Here is a 16,255-nt window from a genome sequence, read left to right as displayed (position 1 = left end):
ACTTAAAAAGATGATGCATTATTATTCCGTTTTTATCATCGACTGTATTACACGTGTATTGGCTCTTTGATAACGTAATATTATTGTCCACGCTATCGGGAAGCAGAGGCTGATGAAAGAAATATCGCGAGAATATAGGTATGTATGTACATATATGTGGCAGAGACATGTGAATATATCTCGTGGTAAAAATCGGTGAAATATTAATTAAACGTATCGAAAATGTTCTCTAACGAAAAGAAAAGAATAATGAAGCAAAGTTTAACAAATCAATTTGTTTAATTTACGTATTTTTAATATCGTTATAAAAAAATGTTTCTTTTTCATAAATACATTATTAATTAGAGCGTGTTCTATATTGCGATAAACAGAGGCTACGTCTCTTCAATAGAAACATTAAAATAGAACATTAAAAAATTTTCCCCCTACTATTACCATTGTTTTGCGGTTTTTTCAATGTTTCAATATCTAACGTATCATGATAAGGCGTTTTCGATGTTTGGCTTTCCTTGCATACAGCAAAGAAAAGTGTTTTTTTCTTCCTCGAATGCTTCGTATATAATAACGGATCAGCTATATGACTAGCTTGACGATCTCAAAGGCACCTGCTTCTCTGTTACTAATCTTTCATCTATGTGCATATGCATCAGGAAAAGAATATAAAGTTGTGAAGGAATTACAAATTCCATCATAAAATATACATATAATCACCGATATTTCCATTTGAATTTATTATTTTTATTCAAGAGTGATGTAAGAGAGAGAGAGAGAGAGAGAGAGAGAGAGAGAGAGAGAGAGAGAGAGAGAGAGAGAGATGTATAATCATTAAACATAAACTTTACACACACACACATACATGTTTTTGTATAAAATCTATTAATTTCTTTGAATTTTTTTCTTTTTTTTCTTTGTTTTAAAGACTGATGGAGTTGCAGGTTCTCGCCAGATCTCACAAGTTATTTATTTAAGTTCATTATGTGTATTAGTCACTTTTAATATAATTGGAAATCACTGAATTTTGTAAAGAAGTACGCAGTTTGTGTGTGCGTGTGTACATGTGTGTGTCTACTCGTCCGTCCGTCCGTCCATTTCTGTGCTGTACATAATCTATATACGTAATCTCTCACATTAAACAAACATTATTACAAGCTGGCTAATCATACTATATTCATAAATTGTACAAGCATGAAAAATCCAAAATAATGTTGTCTCGTGGAAAAAAACGTATCATTTAACTTTATTTTGTACACATGTGTTTAAATAAATACACACGAATAATTATCACATGAAGTTATCGAGTCCTCGGCTTTATGCCTTTTTCAATATGACAATATTTCAATTGGAAATCGCGATTTATCTCTCATTTACACTATACAGAACGATATTACTTGTATTTTATACAAAATATCTCAAATATTACCTTCCTAAAATCAGGTAGAGCTTCACGTTAACGCGGTGTCTTAAAGCTGCCGGAAAATAAGAAATATTCCGTTTTCTCCGCTATAGCTTCGTACACACAAGTTGCCCTCACATAATATATTGCCAGATATGGCGTTATGGGCATTAAAAGCGTCTATTTTGCGCTACTACCGGAACAATTCTTGACATTATTGACTTCTTTAGCAAGATAAGAAATGTTAAATAAGCCGACATTTCTCTGCTCATGTATTATTTTGGTGTCAATTAATCCAATGATACAGTTATTATTTATCGTAAAGACTTTGATTCTCTATGTATGCAAAACCGTATTAGAAAGGATATAGAGGCAGTTTATCCATTAAATTAATGGAAATATAGCTAGGCCTCTCTACCGCAAGATCCTTTTACACTGATATAACGCCAATCGGGCACCGTGTTGTATAGTGACGTGTTATCGTACTGTCATTAATATAATTTCCACCTAGATATATATCCATCTTACGCGTTGCGCCGATTCTATCGTCCGTACTCGATCTACGATGTCTCACATTAATGCCGTATTTTATATATGCAGTCGTAGCGTTTACCGCAACGATACTTGGTGTACCACATTATCACGGCACCATACCATGACAACTAGGCACGGCCTATAACGCTTTCGGCGTTTTCTTTCTTTCTTTCTCGATGGATTTTCGCCATCGTATACGTTGGTTGTATTCGACGATACCGTACGTGGATCGCGAATAAACAGTCTTCTGATCCGCCGAATTTCTCTCGAAACTCGGCTTGTGGCAGCGCAGTTAACTCTTTGAGTGTACATTTGTTTTTTGTGCTTTTTTCTTTCGTGCCGCTAGCATATCATAGAAAGGATTATGCGATATACTTTGTCTGGAAATAAACAGTAATGTGTTTGAAAAATCATTTCGTCACAATTTTATTTTGCACTTTACTGCAAAAGAATGCAATAGAGTACATGTAAAATTGGAATTTCTTCGTCGTTTTAACTTACCGCACACATTTGATCCATTCATCTTTTTCTTCGTCGGTAGCGGCGGACATTCGGTATACCGTATGTTTCCCTAATCGCAAATAATCGTAATAGATAAGTTAAAATGTATTCGTTCTCGTATAAGTATAACGTTAAATCCTTTCGTATTAATTAATTAAATTAAATTTCAAGCAATCGTACCTTCGACGACTTTTCCTTCGCTATCAGTCTTGCATGCCTTTATAAATTCGGAACCAGCAGCATACAATTCGAAACAGTGCGGTTTATGCCGGTCTTGAATCTCTCGGACCTGAATATTCTCTAGCGGAATGATACCGCGTGGTTCCTTATCCGTTGTATATTCGAAATAGTACAAACAATTGTCGTTCAATATGAACCATCGCCTCTTCCAACTCTTGTAACGTCCGCCTGTAACAATAAAATGCGGAATATATATAGAATTAAGAGCTTATGGTTTTCACATAGATGTTATTTACCTGCTGTCTCCATCAGGGCAGCAGAGGGACAGAGTGATACAATATAAGAATAAATGTTCTTTTAACGATAAATGTGACAAAAAAGTTGAGGAATATTATACGAGGAGATATCACACTTGATCTGTTTTTTATTATTTCCAAATCTTTTGGGAAACGAAGCTAAATCAACATAAATATATATATATATATATATATGTGTGTGTGTATATATAATTCTGACTGACACAACAATTATTCCAGGCCTTTGCGAGCCTGTGAAGAAAAAGTCTGCGAGAAAAAACCGTCAAAATGCGGTCAATCTAAAAAATGTACGTGTACGAACGTAAGCAGTAATCATTACCTTGCTTCCACAGCCAGCCTTCTTTATCGGGATTGAAGAAGGTGTGCATCAAGTCGTTGCCATCGTCTTCTGGTATTTTGAAAGGCTCGGTTTTTATACTCTCATACAGACTCTGAAAATAGATACGAATATTTAACTAATTGTAAATAAGTAAATTTATACTTTCGATTGAGAGACGAGAAATAATATGTTAATCTTGCGAAAGTATAAATACCACAAGCAGTTCCCGAGGCAGATCTCCACCATTGTTAATCCCTCGATTCATCGAAATAAATTGATCTACGCTGGGTTTATCCTTAACGCTCGGATTATGCAACGAAGTGTTCAACATGATGATGGCGAAACTCAGCACGTAGCAAGTGTCCGTATTGGTGAAGATATTCGGATTTAGCTGGCAGTACCTTTGAGCGAAGCACTCCATCATGCGATCGATCTTCTGCGCTTCGCCGGGCAGTCGGAACGACCAGAGAAACTGACGTAGGGCTTGTACAAGTATGAGATCGGTGAAGTCGTGCAACTCAACGAAGGCTCGCAGCACGCGTTCATTGAAGTCGTGCCGTTCACCGAGATAGTCGCCGATCGCAGTTTTGTTGAGGCCCTCGCCCTTGTATAGAAACTGAGCAACGTCCTCCGGCGTCGGCGTCAGCAGATTGTGCTCTATCAGGTACTCGATGCCCTTCTTAGGATCCATATTGAACTTTTTGCGGCCGATCGACATCTGCTTAGCCTTGTTGGACGGTTTAGTCTCGTCGGCCGTAAGTCCGCCGCCCTCCATCGCCTCCATTTCTGCCACAACCTCGCCCAATTCATCTTTCAGTTGCTGAAAACAAAATCGTTGAGAATAAATTGTAAAAACGATTCAAATTAGAGATTTACTTTCTTACTTTCTATAATAAAATTTAGTATTTTCAATATTTTAGCTGCAGTATCGGATGTATTACACATGCATAATATATGATTCTTGGGTTACGAAAAATTCGACCGACTATATTAATGTCGAAATTATATTAATCGTCGCGTATTAGCGAAGTGTATGATAATTCAGAACGGTCAATGACGCAATTGTAGACTAACGTAGACCATGTAGACTATGCGCGCACGGCTTCCTCCAGTTCCTCCGCTGTGCAACAGCGGCTTCCTGCTTCGCTCGAATACCGGTCGACACCGTTGACCGTCCGCCTATTTCCCACCATGCGCCACTCACAATCAGTTCGACTCAACGTACATTCCGCAAATACCGGTTTGCGGAAGCAGGACCGTATATCTTTCAGCATTTTGCGACGATGCCAGCAAACGCGTTGGGTCGTTGGGCGACGCGTTAAACTCGTTAAAGACTCGTAATGTGTCGGCCTGGCTCACATGCCACGAGTGATCGCGAGTCGCGAACAACAAATGCGACGTATCAATATCCCTCCCGATGTCTCGAAAATCACTCCAATGCGGTGTACCACATTTATCGTGACAAACTTGGTTTTTTTTACAAGTAAAATCATATTTTTCCGATTCAGTAATCTTCTCGACGTGCACGTATGCACGCAAACAACACATTCGTAACATTACAAGCGTTGCAAGTTGCAAGTAGCACGTCCTAGAAAATAGCACGGTCGCGTTATCGCGAAATATCTATATCGATGCAAACATATTTGCGAGTCAGGGCAGTCAGGCATGTGTTGTCAAGTTATTAACTTGTCAAGCTGTTTTTCGAACTGACAGAAAAAATTTCAAACTTGACGAAATATCAAGTCTGATCCTGATGCTGATCCTGAAGTCAGATCCGTGTACAGAAGGCGTCATTAATGCCTTCCTAGCTGTGTTCTTGGGATTTCTATAGTGCACGTTACATGTACTATGCTTCAGGTGGAAGGCATTAATGACGCCTACTATACGTTGGAATCCCTTTTCCATAGAAGCGTTTCAGGAAAAAGGAAGGGCCGACCGGAAGCGGTAGTGCGTTGTTAACTGATCAGACTCGTTAATGGGCCGCCACGATAACGACAAGGACAATAACTTAGTCGCTAGTCGGCCCTGAGTAGTATTGTCCGTAAGATGGTGTGGTGGCATTTCTTTTGTATTTATCGGTGTGCATCCGGTCTCACGTCGTCAGCGGCAGGAAGGTCGCTGACGACGCGTGAAAAACCGGTATACACATATACATATAATGCCCCGTGCACCCAGAAATTATAACTCTTAAATTGTAGCTCGCTGACGATGAGAGAAACTTTCTTTCGATATCATATATATCGTTCTCTCGAAAATCCAAATTCTTTCGTACCTATTATTTGAAAATTTCATCTCGTTTAAGAAACGTTCGTAGTCGAATCGTTGTAATATTTACAATGACTTGGGCGGCCTTGGACAGACACAATGAAAAGAACAGCGAATGCGCGCGCTCACGTATATACGTGACGTCGAAGCGTAAGATTAGTAATAGATAGCGTTTAGCATTGCTAATTATCGCTTTGTCATCATCGAAGCGAGATACGAGCAATTATAGCGGGCACTTATACTAGCTTCTGTTGAAACTCGCAATCGAGAGTCATCTCAGATGCTCCTGGCAAATTATTGAATAAAATTTAATTGCAGATTGTAGATACATAAATATGTAAGTATTGCGCTCTGCGACGAAAAAAAAAAAAAAAACAAAACAAAAATCTAAAGTCGCTAAGAGCAACGTGACTTAAACTTTTTATTACATATTTTTTTAACTTTTACAGAGTAACAAAACTATAATAATTTTCAACCTTCATTCCTAGCTCGTTTGTTACCTCATTCAAATTTGTTCTCATTTCATCATTTGCAAGAAAAAGAGTTTTGCCTTCTGGAATCGACGTGTACCTACTTACATAATTCGTCTGTTTCCATGTCCCTTTTGTTCCGTCCTCTGCGGAATGATTGCCTTATTCCGTTCTATTTCTGTCATTATGCGTCCTGTACAATCGATCGAAAGTTCAGCACTACATACGTTCCCTACTCAACAAACTTCCTTCCTGTGAAACGGGACCAAGTAAAGGGCATCCATTCATGCGACTCGTATAAGGATACGACATACGACTCGTCGAAAGTACGCCAAGATGACTTTATGTGACAACTGGCCCTCTCTCTCTCTCTCTCTCTCTCTCTCTGCACAATACCCCCTATTATTTGAAATATCTCACAAAACATTTCCTCTGTTTTCTCATCACAAATATTGAGATAATGTCGCGTTTTGCCATAATCTTCTTTCAAACGTAAAACGAGTATTATTAGTATCGATTACATATATATCTGAGAAATCTGATTTATAAACGGATGCTGCCGTGTATATAAGCCGCGCGCGTTTATATCTTCAGTAAGTTTTTTCTCCTAGAGACGAAATATCATCAATGCGCGCTACATAAGAGAATTTTCAAATATAATAATTTTAGAAGACCGTTTACAAGGTTTCTTTAATTTCAATGCCATGTCGAAACAGTCGAAACAGCAAGATAATCGGTTAAACGAAGAGCGAAAGTTTCCCGAAATCCCGTTCGATTAGATGCTACTTTATCCGACTGGTACCAAGCCAGACGTATGTGCTAGTTTTGCAACCAGTCTGCGTCATAAAAGTCGTACGCGAACAAACTGCATGCCTGCGCGGTGATTTAGCGCTACATTAGGCCGAGCGTTGTCTCGAAAACTAATTATGTTTTACGAACATGTGTTCTATATATAATAGTCAATTATCAAACTCGTCCTTTGTTATACTATGCTCCCGTCGGCGTCGCGTCGCGTCGTCGCGATTAATACAGACTCGAAATGCTTTACACTGCAGTAAATACATATTTGGAATATAATATAATTGTAATTAATAAATCGTGTTCCAAGTTTGAATTCGATTTGAATGGAAAATTATCATTTGTACATAGGAATATAAATAAGAGAGGCAGTACGTTTCTTACAAATGCATAAAGTAAGCTATTTGCTAATAAGATAATATCGCGATCAAACGTACTCGTTTAGAATCTGAAGAAGACGAACGCTACGACGAGATACAGACGTCTTAATTCTGACGAGAAATATAATGTATTTCCAACTATATATCTATATATACCTATATATCTCTCTCTCGGTATGTGTATGTGTATCAGTTTAATACTTTTTCCATGCAAAGGCAATATAACCATGTCGTCATATCACATATAGACGTCATGTTGCGTAAAATACGAATATGCTCTCGGGCTTTAAACGTTATATTTCGATATGCATTTTTATATCTACTACTAGTGTAATAAAGACGTTTCCCTATTGCAATATTATGTGTACCTATATGTTACGTGCACGTATATCGGTATATCTGTAATCTCCAATTATTTTTACGCTTAATGAAAATATATAAATTTTTCACAACACTTAAGAAATCCATCATAAGATAATCCAATATTTTGTGAAATCGCATGGTCAAAGCTCAGAGGCCAAATAATAATCCGTTTTTATTCAAACCGATAGCTTAAACGAAAACACGAGATATTCGCAACCCACGTGTTATTCCATTTTGTTGTTCTTGATTAGTCGTGCAACTAATAAGGATCAATCATAAAGTATTGGATGATAAGGTGATAAAAAAAAATTTGTCACACGTCTCTCTCTCTCTCTCTCTCCAAGAAGAGCGTAGTCGACTGTAGATGCGAGTGCAAGTTGTAATCGGGGAATGGTCGGACCAGTTGAAAATGCTATACACGAATTCTCCGAGTCGAAGAAAACTGAGCCTTTTTGGCTACAATCCAGGAGTTACGACGTCGCGGTAAAAAACGCACGCGTACAAGTGCTTCGATGAGAGTTTTCTCGTTACTTAAGTGTAACGGACGGTGACTCGAACTTTTAAGGTTTTACGACGCAAAAATCCATCATCGCACCTATGCCGCGTGTTTTATTGATTATTTGATTATAAAAGTGAAAAAATGTGAATATGTCGAACGAGAGGACTGGTAAAACTAATCATATGGTAATGATACTAATACCTCTGCGTAGCTGTAAATCAATGGGATAACCGGATAAGGTATAAACAAACACCCGAATCGCCGATTAGTTATTAATTCAACAAAATGCATATTGATACTAACAAGACGTTATTGTTCGCACGAATGACGAATGACGTGTATATCAGGGTTCAGATAACGAGGATCTATAGATATAGCGATTATTTAAGTGTGAGCGCGGCGTCACGACCGCGACGTGCAATCAACTTTTCGTTAATTCATCATTTAATCGGGCGTTACATGTCGGGCGAAATAAACGAATTTTACACGTTTGTCGCGCTATGTCCAGCTGATTCTCGTTCCACCGTTGATCGTCGTTTTCCGTTTTATCGTTTCGTGGGCAAACGGTATCGCGAGTAATGCAATACATGTACAATGCCGCGCGCGCGGCATTTTTATTTATTGTTAGGTACGTGCTCTTGCTTTATTTACGATGCGCGTTGCGCATAACCATATTTAGTCGATTACTGACCTGTCCTTTTTCTTAAGAGTATGCTTACGGAAACATATGGGTCAACCGTCGAGGGCATTGAGGGCGTCGAGCCGGTCAAACTCGCCTCGTTCACCGTACAGGTATTATATTTATCTCTGTTAGCGAGTAAATGCGTGCACCTCGGATGAAAGATGTGTCAAAGTAGGCTATTTAAATCTAGCGTTACACGTATACGCGCTACTTGGCGATCTACTTTCGCTCCACATCACTATATACGCGGGTCATCGTATCATCGAATCCGAACGGTTCGATTTATCACTGATCCATGACCTAGCTAATCCCTTTCATCATGATGGAAATAGAGGTGGAGGAAGGAAGAAACTAAGAAAGAAAAGAGAACGGAATGCGCGTCGGGGTCCGGGGGACGGATTCGGATTTCGGTTTATTGCTTTTTTTTTAACTGCCCAGTCTAGCCGGAGTACGTGTTGACGTAAAATCGCGTCGTCAAGAGGCACGCGATTTTATATCGCCACATCTGCGCCTCGTGGACATCGTAGACATCGTAGGGTCGCGTGCGACGAGTGAGCGCGGCGAGTGCGGAGCCTCGAATGGACGTTCGTGGTTCGTGTGTCTCGACTCTCGGTTCCTTCTATAAATAAGTCTCCCTGACTCGGTCTACTATCTTCAATTCGTGACGTCGCACAACCGCGCCGCGCAATATATTACCTTCGTGAAGAATCGTTAACGTTTTACGTTACAAGATATGCGACGCATCTTTCGGATACGCGCTAGGCGGCCAATTCGATCTTCTCATTACGCGCGTTCTATCTTACATTCACGTTAGCGGAAACGATCAACATCTATCTCACATTTGATTCTAGATCCTGAAACGAGTCACGGAGACGATGTCGTCGCAGCAAATCGATGGCGTCGCTTTCATTTTACTTGACGAACAAACCTTAAACTAGGGCGAAACCTTAACTTTAACTTACCAAAAATATTTGAAAATACTAAACGTGTGATTTCGTATGTATGATATAAAACGACGACGACTTCCCTTTTCCTCACGCGTAGTCGCCAATTAACTTGGCAATGGTCAGTCTTACTTATTGTTAGAAAATTACAACGTGTTACCAATGTCTTGCGCGCGCGTGCGCGCGGCTTCTTTCTCGCTGTTTCTCTCGCGATTTATTAAAGTCTACTAAATATCGGCACTTGACGTAGAAACGATTACGTGACATGTGACATTCTTGAGGAAATTCGAATACCGTTGGATACTCGGAATAACCTAACGTTCGACGACGACGACGACGACGACGACGACGACGACGACGCAGTTAGGCTCCGAACGATAGATCTAGAAATAAATCTGGCGGGTCGGTCCGAGTCGACCTTGAAGGATCGCGGTACTTTTGCGTATCGCTCCGCCACGTCGCGCGCGTCAGTTACATGTTCCGGACAACTGGATCATCTCGGTCGTCATCTCCGACGACGATGACACGATAATTCCTATACTAAGAATACGCATACATTTAGACCCGCGCGTAATCGTAGGATCGTACAAGGTACAAGGATCGTTTGCCGACTGACCGTGGTGGACAAGACGCTGAGGTCCCAGGCACTCTTAGCTTGCTTCTGATAGTTCTTCTTCCTTTTGCCGGGTCTGCGTAAACTGGAGAACCATCCGGCCGCGATAGCGACGGCGCTCACCTCTCGGCGCCCGCCGGCGCCGTCCGGCTGGATATCACCCGCCCGCGCCGCCCCGCTAGCACCGCGCACCTCGTCGAGAGCGTCCACCGATCTGCCGGTGAAGATCATTCTCGGGACTCGGGACTCTCGGTGGACTCGATCGCGCGAGTCGCCGCGCCGGGCTCCGACTTCGGAGCTTCTTCGCTTATTGTTAGCACTTGACGTCTCTACGTCTTCCCGGCCGAGGAACGACCCTCGCTCCCGCTCCCGCTCCTACGTTCACCATAGTCCCCGTCACGATCCAACAACATCGTTCGCGTCGAACGCGCCGAACGTTCCGAGAAATAGACGAGGTACAAAGGTCGCGGAACACATAGAGCACGCGGTCGGAAGTGCAACGACCCGCGTGCGCGTGCGAGAGCGCGGCACCGACGCCGACGCCGACGCCGACGCGACGACGTTACCCGCGCACCAAACTCTCGTCCGCTCTCCAAACTCTCCAAGGCACCGTGAGAAAGTGAACGTCCTCGCGCGTACACGTATTCTCGAGATCGCATTCAAATGAAAGAGACGATGGGTGACTTTTTACATTTCGCGCGACAAAGGCGACAAAGGCGACCAAGGCGACGTTTCGAAAGCGACGAACCGTAAATCGTGTGCGTGTGTGTGTGCGCGCGCGCGCGCACGTGCACCCACAGTCACAGTCAGTAGACGACCGCCTCGACGCTGCTGACAACCGTCAACCACCGTCACGCGACACGCGATTTCCCGCGACTGCGGTGTCTGCGGTACGTCCGACGTTCCGACCCGAGTCAGGCCTCAGGCCTGTTTGTTCTGACGGCTAGCGGCTCCGCACGCTGGCGCCTCGCTGCGGTCGCGATTAACACTCAAATATTTACAATTGCCGTGAAACGCACGCGTATATATATATCGTACCTGCTTCCAAGAAGAGTCTCTACCTCCCTCCCTCCCTCCCGCTACCTCTGTACGTCCGTGAGAACATCCAAGAATTACGCCAAGATCTGACAAAGTTCGATAATGCGACGTCGCCCTGATAATTTCGCCTTGAAGGACGTTCGCTTGAATGACTCACGATCAGAGTCGCGTATCGCGGACGATTCTCTCTTACTCTCTCGTGGGCGACAGGCGACATACGATTCACGAGAATCGGCCGAATAAGTACCTGCCTACCTGCTCCACGTGTCACGAGTGACGAGTCACGAGTCACGAGTCTCGAGCAGTCACGAATCACAAGGTCGGTCGAGAAGATTGACCACTATTATTCGCCGTATTCACGTGCTCGTAATATACGATCGGTGCTGGTGCTGGGACTTGGGACGTTGGATTAAAGAGCGGGAGTGACGGCTGACGGCAGTGACGCTGCCTCGTCGATGCGCGATGTTACTACGAAATAGATGTGTCAGCTACGTGTCAGCTGCGCGTCTGCTTCCTCTTTAGGAACGTACTCGCACCGCACACGATTTATCATATATGCGTCACCCCTGTGATAGTAATACTTAGTGTAGATATCACTTACGATCCAAACTTACTTCCTCCAGCCCCCAGCCGCGTATACCGGTAGAGCCGGATGCGCGCGCGTCAGAGTATCTACTCCGAGTTCCCATTCCTAAATAAAATCAGGAATGAAATCGTACTTTCTGACAATGAGAGCGTATTTTGTATTATCGCGACATGTATTATATCCGCGAATACATAGCTGCGCGAACAGTCGAAGCGAAGCAGAAGAGAAATGCCCCGGATCTGCCCCGACATATTTCTCATAAACAATTCCATAAACTTTCCATCCATTCCATGGCTCTTTGCTTGGGAAGAGAGAGAGAGTCGACCGATAAAATAAAATAGAGATCTGAATGCGTTACAGACTGCGTATGCAGACACACGTAGTCTATTTCGGTTGTAGAGTCGATAGAGTCGATCGTGAGCATCGGTTCACGAGTGGAAATCTAGTAAACTAACGCATCTTCGATGCAGGAAATGCCATTGATAAAAAAAAAAAAAAAAAAATGTTAATCGTATCACCTGTTGACGTCTGCTTCGCACCCCGAGCGCCAGACAACCCGACGAACACGACCAACGTATCCCGAATCTGCGCCACCCGTCTCGAAACGTGTATAAGTTTCGCGTCATTAACGTCAGAAGACGCGCGAGCTAAAACAACGACGCGGACGTGAGACAAAACTTATTCAAAGATTTCTTTCGCTTGGCGTTTACTCGCTACGGTTACAGTCTCTATCTACGTGTACATGTGATACATCACAGGACAGTCGCGGTCGCGGTCGTACTCTCACCCTCCCATCTCACGGACACGTTCGACGCTCTGTTTCTCTTACGCGTCTGTTTTGATATCCCACAGATTCGAGACCAGAATCATAAACAAAAGAAGCGATGGCGATGAAATATGGAAACGACACGTTCACGCGAAATGCAGCGAGATCGCGCGACTACGCGTGACGTCTCATTTCATTATCATTAAACCGGTTAGACAGATATAAACTCACAAACAGATGAGTAAGCGGGACTATCAGGCATCGCGGAAACAGTCTTATCGTAAGAACATCCTGGACGTTTTCTCGCTGTATAGATACAGCTGTGTGTTGGACGTAGACCCAGTCGTTGCGTTGCTTTGCCATCGCATTAAACATCGTTGTGATTAAACACATATAGACACGGCATATAGAGAGGTTTTTTCAACATTTTTATAGAATACGTTAACTCGTGATTTATCTCTACCTAAGAAAAGATACACGACATTTTTCCACCAAAAACACTCGTACAGCGTAACGTAACTTTTTGCCTTTTTAAATACACGCTCTACATATATTCGTCTATTTTATGAACGTAAACCAGCGTGAATGATTACGAGCAGACAACGTCTTCACGTATCAACGTATATAAAACGATTTACTCGCATATGTAATGTAGAAGACGTTAAATCTATTCAAATATTTAAATATGTACATATATTATATATGAAAAAGAGAGACATATCTTTCCCTTTCCCTTAAAATTTTATTTGCCACGTTATTTTATTCACTTTATTTATCAAGAACGTCAACATTCACTGATGAGTAAATCTTATCTATGAAACTTGTAAACGTGTAAGTGGTGCCCTCGCGTATCGTCGTATCACGTAGATTTGTCCAATGGAATGATATGTATATCGGTAAAACAGATTCATTTGGTTGTATCTTTGCGTGCTATGACTAAATGCGCGAAATGCGCAAACCCTCACCCTCCTACACGTATAATAATTATAATAATAGCGCGACGGTGTCATATATTGTTCTACGTTTAAAAATTCTTGCTTGATGAATATACTATATAACATCACGTCCGGCTCATATAGATAAGATGTATCGTTAGGACGTAGGACGTGGAGAGTTTGAGCTTATCGAATGTCCCTCTCTATCATATGTCAGATTAACGGGTCAGATTATATTCACACATACATATATACCATATGTAAATAGCATACTCACTTGTATCTCGAGCAGCAATTCCGTTTTCTTCCGTCTTATATCTATCAGGATCTTCTGTTGCTCGGGAGTCAATTCTACAATCATACAATAATCATCGACGTAGAATTAGAGTACGTAGACATTAGAGGTATTGCGTCTGACGTCGAAAGTCGAAAGTCGAAAGTCGAAACGCGTGCGTTTGCTCTTGCTCGGCAAGTTGTTGCCTCGCCAACACGGGCAAACGTGTTACAATAAATGTAAAATTTTAAGGACGGGACGATTACGGATCGGAATATCGGTGTCTCTGTTGCAAAGAAGACCTGGTTAGCAGTACGTTACACGGGAAGGTAAAGGTCTAAAAATAGGACTTGGAACGTAAGGTTGCGTATATAGGTCGTTTCTACGAAGGAGCGAACGCTACCGGCTAACCGGTCGCGTCGTACACATACATATACACATATGGTATATACATATTATATTATAGTTTATAGTTGCATATATACGATTTGCCGGCGTGCACGTAGTACGTACGAAAGAATTCTTGTACGCCAACGCGTACAGCGCGGAGATTATGTGTATTATGTATCTACATACGCGCCGCGATGTGTCATGCGTTTCTCTTATAACTCTAATTTGATTAGCGCGCATGACAATAATCAATACTTAATATGACAATGAAGAATCAAGTCATCAAGTGGCGAAATGGAAGGGAACGATTAAAACTCGAAACGCACGACGGCTGTGACCTGTAACGCGGTCGCACCGCGCCGCGCCGTCTTGAGACTCGCAATTCGTAATTTGCAATCAATGAATGATGAATGAATATTATCCGTTTTCCTTTTGCCGAAACTTTAATCCTAAATTGACAGTCTGTATATTTAATATAGAGACGAGTGATATTTCATATAGAACCATGCTCCTAAAAATAATGGAAATACGCTGACTTCTTCGAAGGCTCGCTTCTCATTGTCAAATAAGTATGTTGCTCTCGCAAGTTCGACATTATAACATACAAATACGTAATAGAAGATGTTGGAACTTGGAACTGACCGAACGATAGAGGAAAAAATAGACAGTCTCGGCTCTCGGTGCGGGTGCGAGATGCCGAGGCCGAGGCCGAGGGCAGAGATATGAGAGATCGTCTCGTGCGCATCGTCGAAGGAAGGATTTAAGAGCGAGGCCGCGAGAGGAAACTGGAGAAAACATGACGTGTCAGCATCCTTTCGTTTTGTTTACTACTTTACTACGCGTATGTGATAGCCGTGCGTATACGAATACGGCGGACAAGAAAGAAAAGGAGGAGGAGGAGGAGGAGAGCGCGTGCGCTCCTTGTCAGCTTGTCACGGAGAAAGACTCGATGTATGTATGTATGTACATATTGGCTTTCGCTCCAGCTCCAGACTCGATACACGCAGCACGCTCCAAACTCGGACGTTCTCGGTCAATCCCTTACCCGTCGTTCCGAACTGGTCGACCTGATGACCAGCAGACGTCATTCCTACGCTCCCTAGACCGCCCAAATCTTGCCACATCTCCGAAAAATAGCACTTTTTGGACTCACGCGCGCACAGAATCACCCACCTTCACTCAAGCGGCTCCATTTTCACCGAGACCAACCGAGACTGACGCACTGACGACCAACGCCAGTGTCGCCAGTGACCAGTGACGGCTCACGGCAGTGACGCCGCCTAGCACCACCTGGCTCCGCCGAGGGAACTAACCTTCGCTTCACCCGTTGCCCGTTGCACCGTTGCACCAATACATATATGTATACTGTACATACATACATACCGCCATTACCGCCGCAATCAGCTGCAACGGCCGCAACATCCAGATGATCCATAGGTGATCCGGGTGATCCAGAGGCAGCGTCATCTCTCGACGCGTCCCACTCCTCGACCTCGAGCCTCGAGCTGCATATTACGCTTATGTGCGCTATGCTATAGATTTTCCTCTCCTTCATTTTATTTCACAATTTAAATTCAAGAGAGCTAAAAGACGTAGGTATTTATTAAATTCAGCCTTCAGCCTGCTCCAGCCTAAAACTTATGATGGTTATTGCCGACCCTTGCCGTCAAATGATCGAGCGTCGATACACTGACGCTCGCTTTATCGGTGTCGGTAATACCTGTATCTGTATACGATATACATATATCGCGATTCGCAATATCGCCGTCGCTCGGACCTCGGACCTCGGACAGCTTAGATAGTCAGACCTCAGATCAGCTCAAACCTCAAACAACATCTCAATGACCCGCACAGCACACTAGCACGTATACCACTGCACTGACTGCACAGTGCACTGTGCACTGTGCACTGTGCAGAGCAGAGCAGCTGACACAGAACGCGCAGAACGCTTCGACATAACATTAGCATTAGCTAATTGCTAATACAACATTATAGTATACATAGGGCC

General features: G+C 42.7%; 1 protein-coding gene across 7 annotated transcripts; it reads right to left on the bottom strand.

The window, feature by feature from the left end:
* Positions 1-268: 268 nt before the first annotated feature.
* Positions 269-16,060, bottom strand: LOC112455384 (cytohesin-1). Of its 7 annotated transcripts, XM_025017277.1 has the most exons (8): positions 15,968-16,060; positions 15,631-15,830; positions 13,861-13,934; positions 3,459-4,064; positions 3,245-3,356; positions 2,609-2,839; positions 2,429-2,498; positions 269-2,307 (listed from the first exon to the last, which is right to left on the bottom strand). In XM_025017277.1, the coding sequence occupies exons 2-8, from the start codon at positions 15,800-15,802 to the stop codon at positions 2,220-2,222; spliced, it is 1,353 nt and encodes a 450-aa protein (XP_024873045.1). In that variant the 5' UTR covers positions 15,803-15,830; positions 15,968-16,060; the 3' UTR covers positions 269-2,219. The 7 variants fall into 7 exon arrangements, with proteins under 7 accessions (XP_024873045.1, XP_024873046.1, XP_024873049.1 ...); XM_025017278.1 differs by lacking the exon at positions 15,968-16,060 and having other exon boundaries at positions 2,609-2,836; positions 15,631-15,899; XM_025017281.1 differs by lacking the exons at positions 15,631-15,830; positions 15,968-16,060 and adding an exon at positions 15,293-15,532.
* Between the last annotated feature and the right edge of the window lie 195 nt (positions 16,061-16,255).

This window comes from Temnothorax curvispinosus, unplaced genomic scaffold (assembly GCF_003070985.1).
Source record: "Temnothorax curvispinosus isolate PA1 unplaced genomic scaffold, ASM307098v1 QBEX01006032.1, whole genome shotgun sequence".
NCBI classification, from domain to species: domain Eukaryota; kingdom Metazoa; phylum Arthropoda; class Insecta; order Hymenoptera; family Formicidae; genus Temnothorax; species Temnothorax curvispinosus.
This window is presented reverse-complemented; position numbering and strand designations above follow the sequence as displayed.

Bases quoted from the DNA above. Each gene is read 5' to 3' on its own strand.
- LOC112455384 (XM_025017277.1), bottom strand. From the start codon at position 15,802: ATGAAGGAGAGGAAAATCTATAGCATAGCGCACATAAGCGTAATATGC. The intron at 3,357-3,458 runs GTATTTATACTT...ATCTATTTTCAG, and splicing joins TGCCTCGGGAACTGCTTGTG to AGTCTGTATGAGAGTATAAA. The intron at 2,499-2,608 runs GTACGATTGCTT...ATTTGCGATTAG, and splicing joins CGAAGGAAAAGTCGTCGAAG to GGAAACATACGGTATACCGA.